At 45.0% G+C, this 24353-nt stretch overlaps 2 protein-coding genes across 5 annotated transcripts in view; one reads left to right on the plus strand and one right to left on the minus strand.

Moving 5' to 3' along the window:
• Positions 1–24353, plus strand: part of LOC137520957 (vitamin D3 hydroxylase-associated protein-like) — a 117022-nt gene that overhangs the window by 27350 nt on the left and 65319 nt on the right. The window lies entirely within an intron of this gene.
• LOC137520956 (uncharacterized) lies at positions 19514–23877 on the minus strand. Of its 4 annotated transcripts, none has more exons than XM_068239588.1 (2): positions 22535–23877; positions 19514–21317 (listed from the first exon to the last, which is right to left on the minus strand). In XM_068239588.1, exon 1 carries the CDS (start codon positions 23797–23799, stop codon positions 23071–23073), a length of 729 nt encoding a protein of 242 aa, XP_068095689.1. In that variant the 5' UTR covers positions 23800–23877; the 3' UTR covers positions 19514–21317; positions 22535–23070. The 4 variants fall into 4 exon arrangements, with proteins under 4 accessions (XP_068095689.1, XP_068095686.1, XP_068095688.1 ...); XM_068239585.1 differs by lacking the exon at positions 19514–21317 and adding an exon at positions 21512–22431; XM_068239587.1 differs by lacking the exon at positions 19514–21317 and adding an exon at positions 21512–22112 and having other exon boundaries at positions 22168–23877.

Genomic DNA, 24353 nt, shown 5'->3' on the forward strand with positions numbered 1-24353 from the left:
AGGCAAGAACCAAGTCTATCCTGGACAGAGTTTTGTGTGATGCAGAATGGCACGTGTATCCAGGGATATCTGGGTGCTTCCATCTCCAGACATCTGTAAAACCCATATTATCTACCCAATTTTTTAATTCCTTAGGCTCTCTTAGGTTGGGTTTTTGCCTGTCTTGCGGTAGCAAGACCATATTGAAATCACCTACAATTATTATTTTTTCCGGAGCCCAATCTGCTATCATAGGAGTCAGATTGTCTAAAAGAGTCGTTGTAGCAGGAGGTGGCACATAAATACCCACAATCAAGATATCCTGCATATGGATTAATGCATGCATCGCAACGAATCTCCCCTGCGGGTCTAATTTAAGGTTCAGGAGCTGAAACGGAAGCGTTCTGCGCACCAAAATACTGACACCCCTAGAGTAGGTAGAATAAGTAGCATGGTAACAGCTTCCCACCCAGGGCTTTTTTATAGCTAAGACTCGGCTACCAGTGAGATGTGTTTCCTGTAGTACACAGATGTCTGGTTGATGTTGTTTGAGATAGTTAAAGACTAGGGATCTTTTAAATTTGTCATTAAGCCCTCTTACATTCCAAGAAAGAACTTTACAATCACTTTTGGTCATCATTACAGGTATATATGTGATCAATTATATAGTCAATGCATTTCTGCATAGGTACCACGCAAGTCAAGACCGTGAGAACTCCCCCTCCCCCCTTAAAGAAAAACATTTGAACAAACATAATCCCTCCCCTCAACTCCACCCTATATCCCAACAAGGGATATCTATTCCCTAAACACCCACTTAAAACCAACTTATCTAAATATTTGTCTGTTCCTGTTGGGGGTTGTTTCCATCAAACGTGAGCTCCGCTGCCCAACAAAATCCCCAATTAGTATTGGGTCCATAACTTACATGTTGCAAAATTAACAGTAACTGTGGTAAATACAATCTTAAAGTTTAACTCTACAAACATGTGATAAACACAAAAAGGTACCTGATGAACCTAAATTGTTTGCTAGCGTATACTAATAATAGCAGATATTTACCAGATGTTTGCAAGGGAGAACTGCCTTCCTTATCCCAGGAGGAGACCCAAGGTGAAAATATTAATCATTTTCAAACGGTCAGTTCTTCAGATAAAAGCTGTAGCCCAATCTGACTGCCAGATCCTTCCAACCAGGGGCATCAATTAAAAAATTAAATTAAAGTGTCTTCCAGCCACGGAGTCACTGCCAAAGACTTAGTTTAGAAGTATATATTAATATGTCGGTACACACCTCAGGTGTCCTCTAATCCCCTAGAGAGCAAGAGATAAATATAAAACAGTGATCTTATTTGTTTATAAACATAAGTAATATTATTGCAGCTAGTCTCTGCTCATGTGAGCTGCATTCTCATGTTAAACAAGAATCTGGCTTTATTCACGTTGTACCTTGGAATCAGTGTCTCATTCAACACTGTTGCATTTATTGCACTCTGATTATATAGGATATAAAGTTAGTACGAAGTAGACATATATTATATTGCTAGGGCTCTGTCTCCACCTAGTGGGCAATGCTACGTTAGAGTCATAGCATACAACGGAGTAGAAGAATAGAAGTATACAGAGTTTAAAGGAGTTAATTTAGCAATGAATCTATGATAGAATTCAGATGTTAGTATATTATTAGGTAGGCTTATAGTTGCCAGTATTAATTTGATATTAGATATGCTTAGGATTACCAACAGTAGAACGATACAGGAAGGACTTAGAGAAGAAAGCATAGGATCAAAAAAAAAAAAAAAAAAAAAAAAAAAAAATTCTCCTTGAGAGTGTCGTCAGAGTATTAATGTTAACAACTGGTGAATGTTACTAGGGACGGCCCGTATATATTTTATCAACAAACTGCCCAGCGTTACAGTAAACATTCATAGTATATATCATAATCCCCCCCCCCCCCCCTTACAGGAATACTATTCAATACAGATGAGATGATAATAGGTTGTTCAATAACTATATACCGTCAGCTTACAGCCATTTAACCTTCATGTTTTTATAGAGTATCAGATCCCCCAGTATCTACTTCCAGCATCTTCCCTTCGCTATACAGTTATAAATGTGGCATATATTGTAGTTCAGAGTGTTCAGCGTTCGGGTAAAAAAATCCAGATTCTGCATATAACAGTTATTATGCCGACTCTGCCTTTAGCATATTGTACATCAGGGAATCTTTGTCCTCTGTACAAAGCACGTTCATGTAGAATATTCCTTGCTTGAGCTGCAATAAATATCAAGTAGCCGGCTATTTTCAACAGTGTGCTTAAGGAACTAAACAGGGCATCTGCACGTTGTAATAGGAGCTCGTGAAAAACTGTTTTTCGCGCCTTGTCGCCATTTTAAGACAGTTCCCCCTCGGTTGCAGATTTCAAACTCTATGGATTAATACATTTATTAGGGATTAATAATACAGAGGATCAGATCCTGCTCCGTGGCAGTGGTATATGCATGATACACTAGCCTCATACGATAAGGAGAGTACAGGACTTCCATAAGAGCCAACCAGGCGAATTATCATCATTCAGTTATAAGCTTCTTTGGGAATACCGTAACAGAGAAAAATCATAAACAAGTTCCATACTGGGGAAACAATTAGGAAATATATTTTTCCTCCTCCCGGGAGCATCTGGGTCACTATCATAACGCTGCAAAAGTGATAGTACTTACAGGATCTAGGAGTCATCAGGTTAGTAATAGAACAGAAAAATAGGATTACTTGGACAAATCAGGATTTTTTTCCAGCCATGTGAATACCTCACTAGGTTTCTCAAAAAAGTGCACTTGGTCGTCAAATTGCACTCTCAGCTTTGCCGGGAACACCATGGAGTATTCAATGTTACGATTCCTCAATTTGGCTTTAGCTTGTATAAAAGTTTTCCTCAGTTTCTGAGTAGCCGTTGTGTAATCAGGAAATAACATCAGTCGGGAGTTTTCCAAGTTCAGGTCCCCTGCCTGCCGAGCTGCCATCAAGATTGCATCTCTATCTTTATAATTCAAGACCTTGAAGATGAGCACACGAGCCGGTGCCCCGGGAGGGCCTTGCTTGCTGGGTATTCTGTGTGCTCTCTCCACCACAAAGAATGGTGAGAAGGTTTCAGCGGGTAGCAGTTGCCGGAGGAGTGTTTCAATGTAGGCTGGCACATCTTTTCCTTCTTTGCCCTCCGGGAGCCCTAGAAGACGGAGATTGTTCCTCCGGTTCCTATTCTCAGCATCTTCTGCTCTATCCTCGAGAGTCCTGATGCGCTTCTGCATGTCAGGAATGGCCCGTTGATGATCTGCCACCCGGTCCTCAGTATCAGAAGTGCGTCTTTCCACTTCGGTAAGCCGATCCCTTATTTTAGACATATCTTGCCTTATCAGTCCCATGCCAGTCTCCAGGTGTTCTATCTTCATAGTTAGAGTTGTCTGGCATGTTTTTAATAGCTGTCATGATGTCCTCAACGAAGGCTGGAGGTCCGTCCGCTTCCTCCTCTTCTTCCTCCGCAGTCACCGCTTTATCTGGCTTAGTCTTATTTTTGCTGGTGCTCGGGGTATTTGGAGGGTAATCTGGTGGTTTGATCTTATCCCCCTTCTCCTTATTGTTTTTGGCGCGCTGGGCCATGGGACAGCCGTATGGTGAAGGGCGCTGTATTGCAAAGTCACTCCGGACCGGGCCAGGTGCTGGGTCCCAGGCAGATCCGGGGAGGACTATATCTTCCGAGTCCTTCACCGGAGGATCACACCACTCGGCCAGTGTCTTTGTGGTGTCTAGTAATAGCCTTAGAAGAATTTTAGGCTGGTTTGTAGTCGTCTGGATCCAGTAACAACAATTCTAATTAAACAGGGGCAGCGGAGCTCAGCGCCATGCGTCCTCTCACTCTGCCATGCAGGCCACGCCCCTGTATCACAGAGTTAGCATCCGCTGTGTCGGCTACTGCACCGCCCACAATGCAGGGAATAGACAGGTCGACCGGCGGCTCGATTAGCCGCCGAATCGTCCCCGCTCGTCCGCGTGTGCGCGCGGATCGATTACCGCTCGCCCCTGCCGGCGCTTCCTTATCAGCGCTCGATTCCCTGCCATTGCCATCGATTCCCTGCCATTGTCCGCAGGCGGGAATCGAGCGGACAGGGGTTGAGCGGCTTGATCGGGCCAGCTGAATATTATCAGCTGGCCGGATCAGCTGGTCGATACACGGTACAGAAACGCACCGTGTATCCCCAGCATTAGGCACATATAGGAGAAGGTGCACAAAGTTGGACTAGTATGACATGCAGGCTAGCTCATGGCTGAGGTAAATGAGCTGCAGTCTGGATATCATATAAATGTCCCTTGTGCAGATACCTCCATGTCATGTGACCTCTGCTTCTTCCAGTTAGTGACTGGTTTCACCAGAAAATTAACGCAATGCAAGCAAACATTTCACCAGAGAATAAACGCAATGCGGGCAAACATTTCCCCAGAAAAGAAACGCAATACGGGCAAACATTTCCCCAGAAAAGAAACGCAATGGGGGCAAACATTTCCCCAGAAAAGAAACGCAATGCGGGCAAACATTTCACCAGAAAAGAAACGCAATGCGGGCAAACATTTCCCCAGAAAAGAAACGCAATGCGGGCAAACATTTCACTAGAAAGTAAACCCAATGCGGGCAAACATTTCACTAGAAAGTAAACGCAATGTGGGCAAACATTTCACCAGAAAATAAACGCAATGCGGGCAAAACATTTCACCAGAAAAGAAACGCAATGCGGGCAAACATTTCACTAGAAAGTAAACGCAATGCGGGCAAACATTTCACCAGAAAAGAAACGCAATGCGGGCAAACATTTCACCAGAAAAGAAACGCAATGTGGGCAAACATTTCACCAGAAAAGAAACTCAATGGGCTCTATTCTCAAAGACCAAACTTTTCCGCAAAATTTTACCGCTATATTTCCGCCAGCGGTAAACTCCGCATTTTTTCCACATTCACTAATATTTTCCGCATGTTTTCCGCATGCGGGGAAAAAGAGGCTGAAACAGCCATTATTCATGCGGGAATCATACGGTAAAAAGGTTGCATGAAAAAGTGTTTAAAAAAAAAAAAAGTTAAAGTCCAGCAAGCACAGCCCTTAAGCCTCCAGACTTCATTAAAGTCAATGGGAGGCAGAATATATCACCGATTACTTGTAGGTGATAAAAAATCGGTAATTAACGACGAAATGATGCGCCTGAACATTTTTGAGAATTGATCTTTTATTGTGGAAAATACCGACTTTTGCGGAAATTTTTCAGCATGAATCCCGCACTTTTACCGCATGCGGAAAAAATATGCGGAACATTTTGAGAATTTCAATGTGGCGGTGTTTTGGTCGGTAACTTCCCGCATGCACTTTACCGCATGCGGGAAGTCTTTGAGAATAGAGCCCATTGCAGGCATACATTTCACCAGAAAAGAAAAGCAATGCGGGCAAAAATTTCACCTGGAAAAGAAAGCATTTACTCACCTGGCAGAAGTCTCCGGCCTCTGGCGCGCTGCTCCCAGGACCACCTTCCTCCTGCTCGTCTCCCGCACTGACAGGGCTACGGCAAGATGGCGCCCGAAGCCCTGTACTGGAGACACAAATAGTCTCCAGTACAGGGCTTCGGCAGACATCTTGCCGTAGCCCTGCTCGCCTGCCGGTGTCGGAACAGACACCGGAAGAAGCAGGAGGCCGGAGCGGGGCTGCGGGCAATGAACTGCCACGCCGTCTATAGACACCGCTGCCAGTTCATAAGGATAGAGTGGCCAGAGTCCCGAGGCCGGGACGTCCCGCTGCTGAAAGCGGGATGTTTCCCGGGACCTCATGCAGCCTGGGACAGCAGACCCCGAATCCGGGACGCGTCGCGGGCAATCCGGGACGTCTGGTCACTCTACTATAAGACTACTTTTTAACCCTTGATAATCTTCTGTAAAGTCTGGGGTCATCTTATATTAGAGTGACCAGATTTTTGTTGGTTCAACCTGGGACGAGGGAGGGGGGGGGGGGGGGGGGGGGAAGGGCCAAAAATGGGTGTGGCCATGACATTGTATGGGCGGAGCTAACTTAATGATGTAACAGTGAGTTATAAGAAAGCAGTGTTTACGCCATGATGTGGTCAGACGAGGTTTCGCATCATGGGTGTGCAGAAACTGTGTGATGCTATTTAATAGTATACCGTAACCCCAAGCAGCAAGCATAGCCAACTATGACCATTAAATAATAAATTCAGCAACAGTTACCCCAGACACCAGAAAATAAACGCAGTGTGGGCAAAATGTCAGCACAAAATAAATGCAATGGGCAACATGTCAGCACAAAATAAACGCATTGTGGGCAACATGTCAGCACAAAATAAACGCAATGGGCAACCTGTCAGCACAAAATAACCGCAATAAGCAATATGTCAGCACAAAATAAACGCATTGTGGGCACAAAATAAACGCACCGCGGGCAACTTCAGTACAAAATAAATGCAATGTGGGCAACATGTCAGTACAAAATAAACGCAATGCGGGCAACATGTCAGCACAAAATAAACGCACTGCGGGCAAACATGTCAGCACAAAATAAACGCACTGCTGGCAAACATGTCAGCACAAAATAAACGCACTGCGGGCAAACATGTCAGCACAAAATAAACGCACTGCGGGCAACATGTCAGCACAAAATAAACGCACTGCGGGCAAACATGTCAGCACAAAATAAACACTCTGCGGGCAACATGTCAGCACAAAATAAACGCACTGCGGGCAAACATTTCACCAGAAAATAAACGCACTGCGGGCAAACATGTCAGCACAAAATAAACGCACTGCAGGCAAACGTCAGCACAAAATAAACGCACTGCGGGCAACATGTCAGCACAAAATAAACGCACTGCGGGCAAACATTTCACCAAAAAATAAACGCACTGCGGGCAAACATTTCACCAGAAAATAAACGCACTGCAGGCAAACATTTCACCAGAAAATAAACGCACTGCAGGCAAACATTTCACCAGAAAATAAACACACTGCGAGCAAACATGTCACCAGAAAATAAACACACTGCGGGCAAAATTGTCACCAGAAAATAAACGCACTGCGGGCAAATGTCACCAGAAAATAAACGCACTGCGTGCAAACATTTCACCAGAAAATAAACGCACTGCGGGCAAACATGTCACCAGAAAATAAACGCACTGCAGGCACACATGTCACCAGAACATAAACGTACTGCGGGCACACATGTCACCAGAAAATAAACGCACTGCGGGCACACATGTCACCAGAAAATAAACTCACTGCGGGCACACATGTCACCAGAAAATAAACTCACTGCGGGCAAAGTTCACCTGGAAAAAAAGCATTTACTCACCTGGCAGAAGACTCCTCTGGCGCGCATCTCCCCCGGACGATCCTCCTGAAGTATCCCGCGCTGACAGGCAGAGCAGGGCTACGGCAAGATGGCGCCCGAAGCCCTGTACTGGAGACACGAATAGTCTCCAGTACAGGGCTTCGGCAGCCATCTTGCCGTAGCCCTGCTTGCCTGCCGGTGTCAGAACACCGGAAGATAGTAAGGAGGCTGGAGCGGGGTTGCGGGCAATGAACTGGCACGGCGTCTGAACGCCGCGGCCAGTTCATGCAATAAAGTGACCAGAGGCCGGGACGTCCCGCTGCTAAAAGCGGGATGTTTCCCGGGACCTCATGCTGCCTGGGAGAGCGGACCCCGAATCCTGGACGCGTCACGGGCAATCCTGGACGTCTGGTCACTCTACTTATATGCCGGGTGTCATTGTTGCCGAGTGATACACCCTATCCTGTTACCGCCTCTCAGATCTCACTGCTGAGGACTGTAGTGAAGCGGCGCAGGCACACTTGTGCGCGATCTGAGAGGCAGAGAAGCAGGTAAATAGGATACAAGGGTGGGACAGACGGGTGAAAGAGGCGTGTTTTATGGGCACAGCGTGATCTGTTTTTCCATACCTCTCTGATAAATGTTTATTTGGTGTGCATTGGAAGAGGGGTTGTCTTATACGGCGAGTATATCCCAAATTCTATATTTTAACTGGAAAAGTTGAGGGGTCGTCTTATACGCCCAGTCGTCTTATACACTAGAATATACGGTGTATATATATATAGAGAGAGAGCAAAACTGGTTGTAGGCTCTACTATTTCGTGCCATCTTTTAATAGGCCACCATTACATGCCCCCATTCTGTGCATTGCATCCCCTCTTCCTTATTCATCTCCCATTTTTTTCATCCCCAGAGTATGTTTCCCTATTTTTTTAGATGAGACATAAGGACACCTTTTAGACACACACTGCTGGTCAGGGGCGTCGCTAGCATTATTTTGGTGGGGCACGTGCCCAAAATCTGTCCTGGGGTGCCACGGATCTCTTCGCGCCGCCACCCCCTCTGTCAGCGGCTCCCTCCAGCCGCCGCCGCGTCACTCAGACCTCAGGATCAGGCGGCGAGCTGGCGACCTACCGTGCGGGCGCTAGGACCCAGCGCCCGCACTGATATGCAGAAGTGACATCACTTCCGCATATCGAGCGGGTGCGTCCGGCGCCCGCTCGTACTACTGGTCGGGTCGCCGCTGATCCTGAGGTCTAACTACACTGACAGGTGAGGGGGGAGCGGCGGCGGCTAGAGGGGGGGCCTCCCTGTCACTCACTCACTACCTAAAGGGGCTCCCTGTCACTCACTCATTACCTAAAGGGGCTCCCTGTCACTCACTCACTGCCTAAAGGGCCTCCCTGTCACTCACTCACTGCCTAAGGGGGCTCCCTGTCACTCACTGCCTGAAGGGGCTCCCTGGCACTCACTCACTGCCTGAAGGGGCTCCCTGGCACTCACTCACTGCCTGAAGGGGCTCCCTGGCACTCACTCACTGCCTGAAGGGGCTCCCTGGCACTCACTCACTGCCTGAAGGGGCTCCCTGGCACTCACTCACTACCTAAAGGGGCTCCCTGGCACTCACTCACTACCTAAAGGGGCTCCCTGTCACTCACTATCGGGGTCCCTGTCACTCACTACCTAACTGGAGGCGCCTGTCACTCACTAGCTAACCTGGGGGTCCCTGTCACTCACTACCTAACTTGGGGGGCTACCATATTAAGGGGGCATTCTGCCTATTTATGTGAAATGCTGTCTATTTATGTGCCTCATGACTGCTAAATTTGTCTTGTTGGGAGCCTTATGATTTGTTGGGGGCCTCATGATTGCTGAATTTGTCTTGTTGGGGGCCTCATGATTTGTTGGGGGTCACATGATTGCTAACTGCGAGACTATGGGAAAAGCTGAATCCTTATCATATGAGACAATAGCATTAAACCTACTTTTTTAGCTTTTTAAAACAGAAAATAAAACTGGGAGGTTCTAAAAAATTGATTACATTTTTCAGGAGTAGGATGGATGAAATTGTTTATCTTCACAGTTTATTTTCAACTTGGATTTTCCATAATGTTCATGTATGAGTTAAAACGTTTGTACAGTATTTAGTTTAAATTGCTGTTGCCACTTTGCGATAGATAAGTGACTTTTGGGTTGCAGTTTGGGCACTCGGCCTCCAAAAGGTTCGCCACCACTGTCATAATCTAATGTCCCACCATTGCTAGGTTCATGTAAATTTGTCTCCACCCGGCCGTTACCACACCTATATTCTGGTCCATGGCCCACCCATTTTTCGGTGCGGCGCGATAAGCACGCCGCACAACGTGATCCTCATATTTTTGGCACGCTAGCTGTAGTGTGCTGAATTCTGCTGCCTACAGTATGTACAGTATACGCTGTTCTCTAGTGCCTGCACTGTGTGCTGATTTACCTCCAGTGTGTACAGTGTAAGGTGTTACTCTGTGCCTTTACTGATTGTAAACCAACTATATTGTATGCTGATCCCTGCTACTTTCAGTATGTACAGTATTAGCTGTAAAGCCTGGTACACACATACAATTTTGATTAGCCAATTTTAGCTCTGTTCATAAAATTAATTGTCTGTTGGCCCACATACTGCATGTGGGTAGTAAAATTGGGGGTCAGCGATTGACCAATCAAAATTGTATGTGCGTATACATCTTTGATCTATGCCTGTACTGATTGTAAATTATCTAAATAAAGGACAGGGGGCTCCATCCAATATTTCGATGGGCAGGCCCGTTATCTGTAGCTTACACCGCTGCCAAGTTCATGTACATTTGGCCCCACCCATGGCCACGCCCACTCACCTCGTGGCCACGCCCATTTTTTGCCGTGGCGCCGCATATACCTCCCCACCTGTTACCCACAGGTGCCCCCGATCTCCAAGGACCCTAGAAACGCCCCTGCTGCTGGTCATACATACCATGAAGCATTCATCTGTAAACAATGTATTTTCATTATTCAAACCACACTTCATCTGTCCCTCTTTCCTCCATATTTGTCCCTCTTTCAGGACTTTATCCTCTTTCTATCTAAATATATGTATTTCCCTACTGAAAAAAAATGTGTTTAATTGCCTTTAACCACTTCCCGATCGCCTAACGCACAGGGGCGGCCGGGAAGTGGAGCCCGCAAGGACCAGCTCACCCACAGAGGCGGCGGTCCTTGTAAGGGCATGGGCGGAGCGATCGCGTCATCCGTGACGCGATCCTCCGCCGGCGCCTGTCTCCGTACACCCGCCGCAACATCCCGCCGGCCATACGGAAGCGCCGGCGGGATGTTAACCCGACGATCGACGCATACAAAGTGTATAATACACTTTGTAATGTTTACAAAGTGTATTATACAGGCTGCCTCCTGCCCTGGTGGTCCCAGTGTCCGAGGGACCACCAGGGCAGGCTGCAGCCACCCTATGTCGCACCCAAGCACACTGATTTCTCCCCCCCCCCTGCCCCAGATCGCCCACAGCACCCCTCAGACCCCCCCCTGCCCACCCCCAGACCCCTGTTTGCACCCAATCACCCCCCTAATCACCCATCAATCACTCCCTGTCACTATCTGTCAACGCTATTTTTTTTTATCCCCCCCCCCTGCCCACTGCCCCCTCCTGATCACCCCCCCACCCCTCAGATTCTCCCCAGACCCCCCCCCCCCCCTGTGTACTGTATGCATCTATCCCCCCTGATCACCTGTCAATCACCCATCAATCACCCCCTGTCACTGCCACCCATCAATCAGCCCCTAACCTGCCCCTTGCGGGCAATCTGATCACCCACCCACACCAATAGATCGCCCGCAAACCCGACATCAGATCACCACCCAAGCGCAGTGTTTACATCTATTGTCTCCTCTAAACACCCACTAATTACCCACTAATTACCCATCAATCACCCCCTATCACCACCTGTCACTGTTACCCATCAGATCAGACCCTAATCTGCCCCTTGCGGGCACCCAATCACCCGCCTACACGCTCAGATTGCCCTCAGACCCCCCCTTATCAATTCGCCAGTGCATTAGTTACATCTGTTCTTCCCTGTAATAACCCACTGATCACCTGTCAATCACCTGTCAATCACCCATCAATCACCCCCTGGCACTGCCACCCATCAATCACCCCCTGTCACTGCCACTCATCAATCAGCCCCTAACCTGCCCCTTGCGGGCAATCTGATCACCCACCCACACCAATAGTTCGCCCGCAGATCCGACATCAGATCACCTCCCAAGTGCAGTGTTTATATCTGTTCTCTACCCTAAACACCCACTAATTACCCATCAATCACCCCCTGTCACTGCTACCTATCAGATTAGACCCCTATCTGCCCCTAAGGCACTCAATCACCCGCCCACACCCTCAGAATGCCCTCAGGCCCCAGCCCTGATCACCTCGCCAGTGCATTGCTTGCATCTATTCCCCCCTCTAATCACACCTTGAGACACCCATCAATCACCTCCTGTCACCCCCTAGCACACCTACCCATCAGATCAGGCCCTAATTTGCCCCGTGTGGGCTCCTGATCACTCGGCCAAACCCTCAGATCCCCCTCAGACCCCCTTCCGATCACCTCCCCAGTGCATTGATTGCATCTATTTTCCCCTCTAACCACCCCCTGAGACACACCTATCAATCACCTCCTGTCACCCCCCTAGCACTCCTATCCATCAGATCAGGCCCAATACAACCTGTCATCTAAAATGCCACCCTGCATATGACCGGTTCCACAAAATTCGCCCCCTCATAGACCACCTGTCATCAAAATTTGCAGATGCTTATACCCCTGAACAGTCATTTTGAGACATTTGGTTTACAGACTACTCACGGTTTTGGGCCCGTAAAATGCCAGGGCGGTATAGGAACCCCACAAACTGACCCCATTTAAAAAAAAAAGAGACCCCAATGTATTCTGTTAGGTGTATGACGAGTTCATAGAAGATTTTATTTTTTGTCAAAAGTTAGCGGAAATTGATTTTTGTTTTTTTTTCCACAAAGGCCTCGATTCATAAAGCATTCCCGCATTCGGAAATGCTGAAAACGGCTCACTTTACCGACCACACAGCAAAATCTGTATTCATAAATGCTTTTTCCGCATGAAAAGCCGACATTCGCGAGCAGAGTGATAAATCACCGCCTTGCGCGGTGATTATCATAGCAAAAGTAACAAATAGTCAATTCATAAAGATTAGAGGTAGCGGTATGCGGACGGGTATTACCGCTACCTCTGATGTGGCGAGAAGCGTGCGGAATACAGTGCAGAGAATGGGACAGACCTCCCAAGCAGCTGCAGAGAGAACACCGCACGGAGGGATTCCGCCTGCTTCCACTGTTTCCGCATGCGTAGGACAGCCTAACGCCTGCCTACAGCGGAATATCTCTGCACGCCTGTCACAACTAGCAACATTTTTATGATTTACCACCCTAAAGGCGGAAATACCGACAGCGGTGTTTCCCCGCTCGACTTTACCTTACCGACAGCACTTTTATGAATCGAGGCCAAAGTGTCATTTTTCACTAACTTGTGACAAAAAATAAAATCTTCTATGAACTCGCCATACACCTAACGGAATACCTTGGGGTGTCTTCTTTCTAAAATGGGGTCACTAAACCGTGAGGAGTAGTCTAGAAAACAAATGCCTCAAAATGACCTGTGATTAGGACGTTGGGCCCCTTAGCGCACCTAGGCTGCAAAAAAGTGTCACACATGTGGTATCGCCGTACTCAGGAGAAGTAGTATAATGTGTTTTGGGGTGTATTTTTACACATACCCATGCTGGGTGGGAGAAATCTCTCTGTAAATGGACAATTGTGTGTAAAAAAAAATCAAACAATTGTCATTTACAGAGGTAAATTTTTTTTACACACAATTGTCCAGTTACAGAGTTATTTCTCCCACCCAGTATGGGTATGGGTAAAAATACACCCCAAAACACATTGTACTACTTCTCCCAAGTACGGCGATACCACGTGTGGCACTTTTTTGCACCCTAACTGCGCTAAGGGGCCCAAAGTCCAATGAGTACCTTTAGGATTTCACAGGTCATTTTGAGAAATTTTGTTTCAAGACTACTCCTCACGGTTTAGGGCCCCTAAAATGCCAGGACAGTATAGGAACCCCACAAATGACTCCATTTTAGAAAGAAGACACCCCAAGGTATTCTGTTAGTAGTACGGTGAGTTCATAGAAGATTTTATTTTTTGTCACAAGTTAGCGGAAATTGATTTTTATTGTTTTTTTTCACAAAGTGTCATTTTCCGCTAACTTGTGACAAAAAATAAAATCTTCTATGAACTCACCGTACTACTAACGGAATACCTTGGGGTGTCTTCTTTCTAAAATGGGGTCATTTGTGGGGTTCCTATACTGTCCTGGCATTTTAGGGGCCCTAAACCGTGAGGAGTTGTCTTGAAACGAAATTTCTCAAAATTAGCACCCCCCAAAATGCAAGGACAGTAAACACACCCCACAAATGACCCCATTTTGGAAAGTAGACACTTCAAGGTATTCAGAGAGGGGCATGGTGAGTCCGTGGCAGATTTCATTTTTTTTTTGTCGCAAGTTAGAAGAAATGGAAACTTTTTTTTTTTTTTTTTGTCACAAAGTGTCATTTTCCGCTTACTTGTGACAAAAATTAATATCTTCTATGAACTCACTATGCCTCTCAGTGAATACTTTGGGATGTCTTCTTTCCAAAATGGGGTCATTTGGGGGGTATTTATACTATCCTGGAATTCTAGCCCCTCATGAAACATGTCAGGTGGTCAGAAAAGTCATGTCAAAAGAAAAACGATTGTCTAGCGCTATCTATCTAACTACAAAACTGAATTTTTAGATGATCTTTCGTTGGTGCACTGTGGAGCAGCTTCTCTTCTGGGTGGAACCAGTGGATAGCATGCAAAGAGAAAAAAAGGAAAAGCGCTCCTATAGTGCATTAAACTTTTAATGGATTAAAACGCAATATACAAATTGCACTTACAAGATTGATGTCTTTGGATAAGCGTGTGTCTAGGCCACCCAACGATCAACTCCTCTGCCGCTGTCTGGCCAGGACGAGCGGCTGCTGCGATGGATCTGCGCTGCAACGCGCTGTAGCGTGGAGGGGATGAGGGGGCGTGCCCGTCGCACGTGTGTGCCTCTACGTCAAGTGACGTAGAGGCACACACGTGCGACGGGCACGCCCCCTCATCCCCTCCACACTACAGCGCGTTGCAGCGCAGATCCATCGCAGCAGCCGCTCGTCCTGGCCAGACAGCGGCAGAGGAGTTGATCGTTGGGTGGCCTAGACACACGCTTATCCAAAGACATCAATCTTGTAAGTGCAATTTGTATATTGCGTTTTAATCCATTAAAAGTTTAATGCACTATAGGAGCGCTTTTCCTTTTTTTCTCTTTGGTCAGAAAAGTCATAGATGCTTGAAAATGGGAAAATTCACTTTTTGCACCATAGTTTGTAAACGCTATAACTTTTACCCAAACCAATAAATATACACTGAATGGGTTTTTTTTTTAATCAAAAACATGTTTGTCCACATTTTTCGCGCTGCATGTATACAGAAATTTTACTTTATTTGAAAAATGTCAGCACAGAAAGTTAAAAAAAAACATTTTTTTGCCAAAATTCATGTCTTTTTTGATGAATATAATAAAAAGTAAAAATCGCAGGAGCAATCAAACGAAAGCTTTATTAGTGACAAGAAAAGGAGTCAAAATTCATTTAGGTGGTAGGTTGTATGAGCGAGCAATAAACCGTGAAAGCTGCAGTGGTCTGAATGGAAAAAAAAGTGGCCGGTCCTTAAGGGGGGTAAAGCCCACGGTCCTCAAGTGGTTAAACTTTATTCTCATCTTTTAAATTGATATAGTTCTTATATAAATGTTGATATGAAGGAAAATGCACCAGGATAGAAAGGACCAGTGTGGTTTAAATGATAAAACAACATATTTTTCTTATGAAATCTTTTTGGTATGCGTGACTATGGGTGTGCCAGGGTCGTGATTGGGGGTGTGGCAGGGGCGTGGCTTAAGTGTCCCTCTTTCTCATCTCAAAAAGTTGGGAGGTATGTACTTATAATGGTGCTGGGCCAGGACCTGGACAGTTACTATATCAGATTTTACTATAATGAGATTATACTGTATAAGAAATATGCACTGAACACCATCAGTCATTCTTGGATAGATGAAGCAATTTACAGTAATGTTAACCACTTAACGACCAGCTAATGCCAATAGGCGGCGCCTGGTCGTTAGTGGTATAGCATGGAAACGGCCGCTCTTACAAGCGGCCTTTCCATGCCAGTTCACGGAGGGTGTCTCCGTGAACAGTGTGCGAGCCGCCGATCGCGGCTCGCACACGTAATGTAAACACGCGGGGAAGAAATCCCCGCTGTTTACATCATACGGCGATCCCCAGCCTCTGATTGGCGGAGGATCGCCGGCATATGATAGACTGAAGCCCATCCCACAATGCGCAGGACGGATAACCGTCCTGCGCAGCCTAAGGAAAGGAGGGGAGGGAGGTAAGCCGGGAGAGGGCGGAAAACGCTGCGGAGGGAGGCTTTGAGGAGCCCCCCCCCCCCCCCGCTACTCACCAATGGCTGGCGGCGATCAGACCCCCCAGCAGGACATCCCCCTAGTGGGGAAAAAAGGGGGGAAGTCTGATCGCCCTGGTGTAATCCTGATCGGTGCTGCGGGCTGTAGAGCCCACGCAGCACCGATCATTAGAAATGTGCCTGGTCCTTAAGTGGTTAAAGAGAACCAGAAGTGAGAGGTATATGGAGGTTGCCATATTTATTTATTTTTAAATACCAGTTGCCTGGCTGTCCAGCTGATCCTCTGCCTCTAATACTTTTAGCAATAGACCCTGAACAAGCATGACGATCAGGCGTTTCTGACTGACATCTGACTGATTTAGTCACGTTTGTTTCAGGTGTTGTGATTCAGACACTACTGCAGACAAAGAGATCAGCAGGACTGCCAGCCACCTGGTTTTGTTTAAAAGCAAATACATATGTCAGCTTCCATATCCTACAGGTTCCCATAAAACTATGCCTGTGCAGTTTCCAAAGGTGCCCACTTATGATCCAATCTTTTTTTGTACAATCTTACCACTTCTATGTAATATGAGGGACGGCCTAAATTATGTATTCAATATATTCACTCAGATTACCCTTCTACCGCACAGATTTGGTAAGATTGGACACAAAAGATTGAATCATCACTAGTGGCCACCATAAGAGGGCAAATACCCTGCCACTGAGATGTGCCATAAGTGACCACTTATCAGAGCTACTAATAGACTGTTATGGTCTGGGGTTTGCTGGCCAATGGCAGAGCCAGATCATCCGCAAGGCAAACCTAGGCAGCTGCCTAGGGCCTGTAGAGAATCTAGGGGCCTGGTGGATGCTAACGCCACCAAATCTTACTACAAAAGCCAGGTGACCATCAGCAGTGGGCAAAAACTGCTATCTTGCCAAAGGCTCCATTTCATCTTGATCCTTTTCTGGCCAATGGAGGATGCGGGCGTACATCAAAAAAGGGCGTCGGGAAAAAGGGCGCGTGGTGTAAACGATAAGCAGTATTATCGTTTATAAAAATATTGTGTAGAATTTCGTTTACAAATAGTGTTTTAAGAATTTATAAATCATTAAATAATGTGTATGAGATCGGCAATTCTTAAAACGTTAATCTTCCCTGTTTCTAAACTGAAACTTATATTTACGTTTGTTAAAAACCCTCCCTGTACCTATCCCTAACCCCTAGACCCCCTGGTGGTGCCTAAACCTAAGACCCCCCTGGTGGTGCCTAAACCTAAGATCCCCTGGTGGTGCCTAAACCTAAGACCCCCCTGGTGGTGCCTAAACCTAAGACCCCCCTGGTGGTGCCTAAACCTAAGACCCCCCTGGTGGTGCCTAAACCTAAGACCCCCCTTGTGGTGCCTAAACCTAAGATCCCCTGGTGGTGCCTAAACCTAAGACCCCCCTGGTGGTGCCTAAACCTAAGACCCCCCTGGTGGTGCCTAAACCTAAGACCCCCCTTGTGGTGCCTAAACCTAAGATCCCCTGGTGGTGCCTAAACCTAAGACCCCCCTGGTGGTGCCTAAACCTAAAACCCCCCTGGTGGTGCCTAAACCTAAGACCCCCCTGGTGGTGCCTAAACCTAAGACCCCCCCTGGTGGTGCCTAAACCTAAGACCCCCTATGGATAATAATGTTTTACAAACATTAATAAATAAAAAATTTAAATAAAAAAAATGTAAATAATTTTTTTGGGTGGATAATAATGTTTTAGAAATGTTTTAGAAATAGTGATTTAGTATCCTTATAAACGTTATTCGTCACGGGCTCATTTTGTAAAGTTAAATCATCACAAGCACAGTTATAAAACCTTAAAAATCTCCGGGCACCGTTTGTAAAACGTTAATAATCTCTGGCGCCTTTTTTTTCCTGTTCGGCGCTCATTAAACGATATTTATAATGGGAGTGAATGGGGCGCCCTTTTTGTCCACTTGTCTCATGCGCCCAAATCTCCTGCTTCCGGATGCGGAGTGTATCTGACTGACATGCTATGCATGACTACCAGGCACTGCGTTTCCTCTCTCTCATGGCCCGCATGATAACAGACTGAATAATGGACAATTACTGGCCTCTGATGCACTCAGCATCACTGATCATATGCTCTGGTTTTCCTGTTTGAAATTTCTTTCCTTCCAACTATTTGAAAAAAAGGGTAATTTTTTGATACCAAGAAGAAAAAGCAAATGAATGTTGGCCTCTAATTGGCCGCCAGTTGTGACTCCCAGCCCTGACAGGAAAATAAAAAGGAAGAAAGCACTTGCTCTTGCTTTAAAACCTGTTGTAAAGAAAAAAAGTACAATTATTAGGCATCTTTCACACCTGACACAATTTCTGTGCAAATTGCGTTTTTGCGAATTTGCATTTGCCGCATACCTAATGCAAGTCAGTGGCATCACATTGGACATGCGTTGTGTGAATTTTCGCATTCCAATTTTCTGTAGAAAAAACTGCCTACATGCTTGCTTCTTCTACACAATGGACATGCACATCGTATATAATTCCAAATGTGAAAATGTAAAAGCGAATTTTAGTTGATTATATATAATATCATTTACATTAACTTCCTTGGTGTGCATGGGAACATCGGAATGCGAAAATTTGCATAAAACACAGCTTAGGAGTCTTTTAGTTAATCAATTGGCCAAAAAATGATACTGTATAAATAGAGGTGGCCCTGTTATTCACTGGTGTAACAATAGGGGATGTGACCCCCCTCACCTCGGGCTCTCCTCTCAGCGCTCCCCCTCCTGCAATCATTGGTGGTGTTCGTGGCAGCAGCGGCGGTATCGGCAGGATGAATACATTACCTCCTTCTCGCCGGAGCTCTTCCGTTCTGTAAGTGCTTCATTCAACTTCCTGTGTAAACAGGAAGTTGCACTTAGAGAACGGAAGAGCTCCGGCGAGAAGGAGGTAATGTATTCATCCTGCCGCCACCGCCGCTGCTGCCACGAACACCACCAATGATTGCAGGAGGGGGAGCACTGAGAGGAGAGCCCGAGGTGAGGTAGGGGGGGGGGGAATTTCCCCCCTCCCCACCGATCTGCCACACTCTCCTCTTATGCTGCGACCCCTGCTGCCCCCCAAAAGTCCCTGAGCGGGCCCTGGGGGGGGGGGGGATAATTTTTTTTCCTTTCATGTTGTCACCCTTTTATAGGCTAAATTAGGCCTGCAGTGTCCGTGAAGGGTATTGCTGGCAAGAAGCCACTTGTGTGCACTAAAATGCCTCCCTTCAGAACCTGCACAAACGGGATACAGCCCCAGGGGAACACATTTTAGATGGACGGGTCTCTTTCTGTCTGCAGAAATCGATAGCATGGATTGATTTCATCTGGAAAACGTTTCAAATTATGATCGGACAGCCATATTGTGGCATCAATCTCTAGCAGATTTAATCATAATGATCGAATCTGCCGGGTAACATTGATAAGTGTATGGGCACCTTATTCCCTGCAGATAACATGAACATCTTTGGCCAAAAGATTGTAAGCCTGCCCACCAACGCCAAGGTAGACTCCTCTCGGACAGGTCCTACACTACACTACGCTACCCTACTCTAATAGATGCTAGTCATCTTTTACCTCGTGTGTTTTTTTTTTTTTTTTTTTTTTTTTTTTAGTAAAAAGTATTTGTATATTCTATTCTGGGGCATGATTAGCTGTGTGCCTTTACTGTGTCTCTGTGATGTTCCATTTCTGAAATATTCCCTCTTCCTCTGTGAAGATCAGATTACTAAAGAAAGGGACTTCACAGAGACAAATGTAAATAGCTAATTATGATTCATAGGAAAATAGCATGTTTACTTTGTTTGATGTCCCATTTCTCAGGCATTCCCACTTCCCCCTGCATGCTAGCAGAAAATGGGAATATCTGCAGAATGGGACTTCACAGACACTAAACAAAGGTAACCATGCTTCAGACGAGAACATACAAATACTGTTATCTAACACTACATCTCCCAACCTGTATGCCCTACCCTATCACTACAGTCACTGTCAGTCTGTCTAACCCTTCATCTCCTAACCTGTATGCCCTACCCTATCACTACAGTCACTGTGAGTCTGTCTAACCCTACATCTCCTAACCTGTATGCCCCCTACCCTATCACTGCAGTCACTGTCAGTCTGTCTAACCCTTCATCTCCTAACCAGTATGCCCTACCCTATCACTACAGTCACTGTCAGTCTGTCTAACCCTACATCTCCTAACCTGCATGCCCTACCCTATCACTACAGTCACTGTGAGTCTGTCTAACCCTACATCTCGTTACCTGTATGCCCCCTACCCTATCACTGCAGTCACTGTCAGTCTGTCTAACCCTTCATCTCCTCCTAATTAGTATGCCCTACCCTATCACTACAGTCACTGTGAGTCTGTCTATCCCTACATCTAACCAGTATGACCTACCCTATCACTACAGTCCCGGGGAGTCTGTCTAACCTTTTATCTCCTAACCTGTATGCTCTGCCCTATCACTGCAGTTAGTGAGTGTGTGTCTGTGTGCGTCACTCTACTTCAGTCAGGGTATGTCATTCAGTCGGTGTTAGTCTGTATGCCTGGCTGTGTGAAGGTGGGCAATCATCATTAGACATTTGTAATAATTTAGACATTTGTTTTGTATGGAACAATTGATTAAAACAAAAATCTATTAAAAATTAGGTAATTCTCACATAATTTTTTTTATCAATATATCAATCAGACATTAGTTAAGAAAGTTATTTCTTTTCTTGATTACCCAGGGGGCGCAGGGGTCACCCGCCAGTTTGTGCAGGGTGGTACTCAGATAAAGGATCAATATTAGGGGGATATCGATTGTTTATCTGATCTCCAAAAATATCTAATAGTGTATGCCCAGCTTCATTGTGAACCCTGATTTGTCATTTGGTCAGTCTGTCAGTACAAACCTAATACACATTATTTAAAAAAACAAACAAAAGAATGTTCAGGGTCAGGGAGAGAAGAGGAATTTTTTTTTGATTTTCTTTTTTCGGGGGGGGGGGGGGGGGCTACAACAACAAAAAAGTAGAAATAAAGAAGAAGGTTATTGCCCTAAGGCCCTGTTCACATTGGTCAGTTGCGTTGCAGAATAATTGCTAAATAATTCTGCATGTCAGCTCACTGCCCATACAATTCTGTGGGGCTGTTCACAGTACTGCGTTGTAACAGATCACTTTATTCCAGCTCTATGCATGCAAGCTTTGTATTAAAGTCTATGGCCAGTCTCCATTGCAGTTCACAGTAATCATAACACATTATAACACATGCATTATGCAACTGACCACTGTGAACCTAGCCTGAGTGAAGGATAATACTCACCTAGCATGTTTATTAGATACTCACCTAGTTGTGTTTTTTTTTTAGATACTTACCCAAACTGTTTTATAGATACTCACCTAGCTTTGTTTTTTTTAGATACTTACCCAGACTATTTTATAGATACTCACCTAGCTTTGTTTTTTTAGATACTTACCCAGACTGTTTTATAGATACTCACCTAGTTTTTTTTTGTTTTTTTTAGATACTTACCCAGACTGTTTTATAAATACTTACCCAGACTGTTTTATAGATACTCAACTAGTTTTTTTTTTTTTTTTTAGATACTTACCCAGACTGTTTTATAGATACTCACCTAGTTTTTTTGTTTTTTTTAGATACTTACCCAGACTGTTTTATAGATACTCACCTAGTTTTTTTGTTTTTTTTAGATACTTACCCAGACTGTTTTATAGATACTCACCTAGTTTTTTTGTTTTTTTTAGATACTTACCCAGACTGTTTTATAGATACTCACCTAGTTTTTTTGTTTTTTTTTAGATACTTACCCAGACTGTTTTATAGATACTCACCTAGTTTTTTTTGTTTTTTTTAGATACTTACCCAGACTGTTTTATAGATACTCACCTAGTTTTTTTGTTTTTTTTAGATACTTACCCAGACTATTTTATAGATACTTACCCAGACTGTTTTATAGATACTCACCTAGTTTTTTTGTTTTTTTTAGATACTTACCCAGACTGTTTTATAGATACTTACCCAGACTGTTTTATAGATACTCACCTAGTTTTTTTGTTTTTTTTAGATACTTACCCAGACTGTTTTATAGATACTTACCCAGACTGTTTTATAGATACTCACCTAGTTTTTTTGTTTTTTTTTAGATACTTACCCAGACTGTTTTATAGATACTCACCTAGTTTTTTTGTTTTTTTTAGATACTTACCCAGACTGTTTTATAGATACTCACCTAGTTTTTTTTGTTTTTTTTAGATACTTACCCAGACTGTTTTATAGATACTCACCTAGTTTTTTTGTTTTTTTAGATACTTACCCAGACTATTTTATAGATACTTACCCAGACTGTTTTATAGATACTCACCTAGTTTCTTTGTTTTTTTTAGATACTTACCCAGACTGTTTTATAGATACCTACCCAGACTGTTTTATAGATACTCACCTAGTTTTTTTTTTTTTTTTTTTAGATACTTACCCAGACTGTTTTATAGATACTTACCCAGACTGTTTTATAGATACTTACCCAGACTCTTATAGATACTCACCTAGCTTTGTTTTTAGATACTTACCCAGCCTGTTTATTAGGCTGCTTGTAGAGGGGTGTTTAAGCTGAGCTGGATGCTTCAGTGTGGAGACAGAGGCGATTAGGATGTTGGAGTGGAGCGGATAGATGTTTGCAGCATGGAAGCAGAAAGTATGGCTTGGGTCGGGTGGACAATCCTTCTTACATGTAAATCATCACTAACCCAGGATGATGCCATTATAAACTATTTTCATTTATAAATTTGATGGTATAGCTAGCAAAAAAATTTGAACCCCCCCCCCAAAAAAAATTTATTAAAAATGTGGTCATTAGCAAATGAAGCCCACCTGCCAGTTAATTATTAAGCAGCCAGTTCATTAATAAGCAGCTAGTGGCTTTCATTTGCTAGCATGGCATCTAATTCCTGGGTTAGTAAAGATTAACATGTTAGGAGAATAGTCAGCTAGTACTTACGTGACCGGTGACTGTATCATTGCAGAGATGCTGGTGTTGCAGGTGATGAGAGGCAAGCAATGCAATGGAGAATCCACTCTAGCTTCAGGGCTTCCATTTAAAAGGTTTCACTGAAGGTTGTCCTGCTGGTTTGTAATCCTTGGGAAATTCAGTTATCTTCCTGTTGGTGAAGCACTGCAGCAGATGCGGTCTCATAAGTTGCTTGTTGTACACACACTCCGGGTTCCCGTCTGCTGCCAGCAGCTCGTAGGCGTTTGCAATGCAATGGATGACGCAGTCTTTGTTGGTGCTTGATTGTTGGTCCACCGCCAGATACTCCATGTTTTTTGTTGGGTCCTTCATGTAGTTTTTGTAGCTGTCTTTTATCTGCCTGATGGCCATACTTCCAAAAGCCATGGCCTTGTAGCTGTCTGCAACCACCACCTTTGTACCTTCACATGCGGTGACAAATCCATGCTGATGTTGGCAATCCACGTGGAACTGAACAGTGGGCACTGTTCTGGGTCTGACCGGAAAGCACACTGCTCTGATGCAAGGAAGACCAGTCGCATCCTGGAACTGTTGTCTCAAGAGTTTCACAGCTGCCTCTAACACTGCGCAGCGGAGCATCCCTGTGCCTTGGAGATCCATCTTGTCCTCCATGGTCAGCCGCAGGTCTGGCAGCCAGGGCTTTGGACCCCTCCGTCTTCTTTTCTTCGCCCTCTGCTTCCCTGTTGTGGCCTGGCTGCTGACAGCCGGCCCTCTTCTGCTCCTCTTCTTCCCCCTCCTCCTCGGTGGTCCCTGCCCTTGGCTTGGGCCTGGTCCAGTCATCATGATGTCCTATTCAGTCCTCTTGTCAGGTTTTTCTTCTTCCAAAAGCCTTTTTTTTCTTCTAAAATATAAATTCAGCTGGAGACTCGCAAATTGCTGCAGTTTCCAATGGCATTTAACTGACTAATGACTTCCAACTGCCATCTCCGGCAGTTGAGCTCATGCCATCTCCGGCAGTTACGCTCATGCCAGTGGTCTCATGCAGGCATATTTTGAATCCTGGTCAGTTGGGAGCCATGAGGATGATCTCATGCAGGCATTTTTTTTAAGCCTAGTCAGTTGGGAGATGGCTCATATGTCCAAATACTACTAATTCCTTACGTTTTCACTACTGTTTACAAATTATGAACATCTTTTTATCCACTTTTGTTAATAACTATATTATAATTTTGGATATAATTGTAATTAATGTATATTGGAAAACATTAGCTGTTATCTTGATTTATGGCAGGTGCACACTTAGCGGAAAATGCTATGTTTTGCTGCTAATGGAAGTCTATGGGCAGCAGGAAAAAACGCATATAAAAAAATGCATTTGCATTTTCTAACAACGCCTT

The sequence above is a fragment of the Hyperolius riggenbachi genome, chromosome 6 (genome assembly GCF_040937935.1).
Source record: "Hyperolius riggenbachi isolate aHypRig1 chromosome 6, aHypRig1.pri, whole genome shotgun sequence".
Taxonomy (NCBI): domain Eukaryota; kingdom Metazoa; phylum Chordata; class Amphibia; order Anura; family Hyperoliidae; genus Hyperolius; species Hyperolius riggenbachi.

Coding starts and splice junctions, on each gene's coding strand:
- LOC137520956 (XM_068239588.1), bottom strand. CDS start 23,799: ATGATGACTGGACCAGGCCCAAGCCAAGGGCAGGGACCACCGAGGAGG.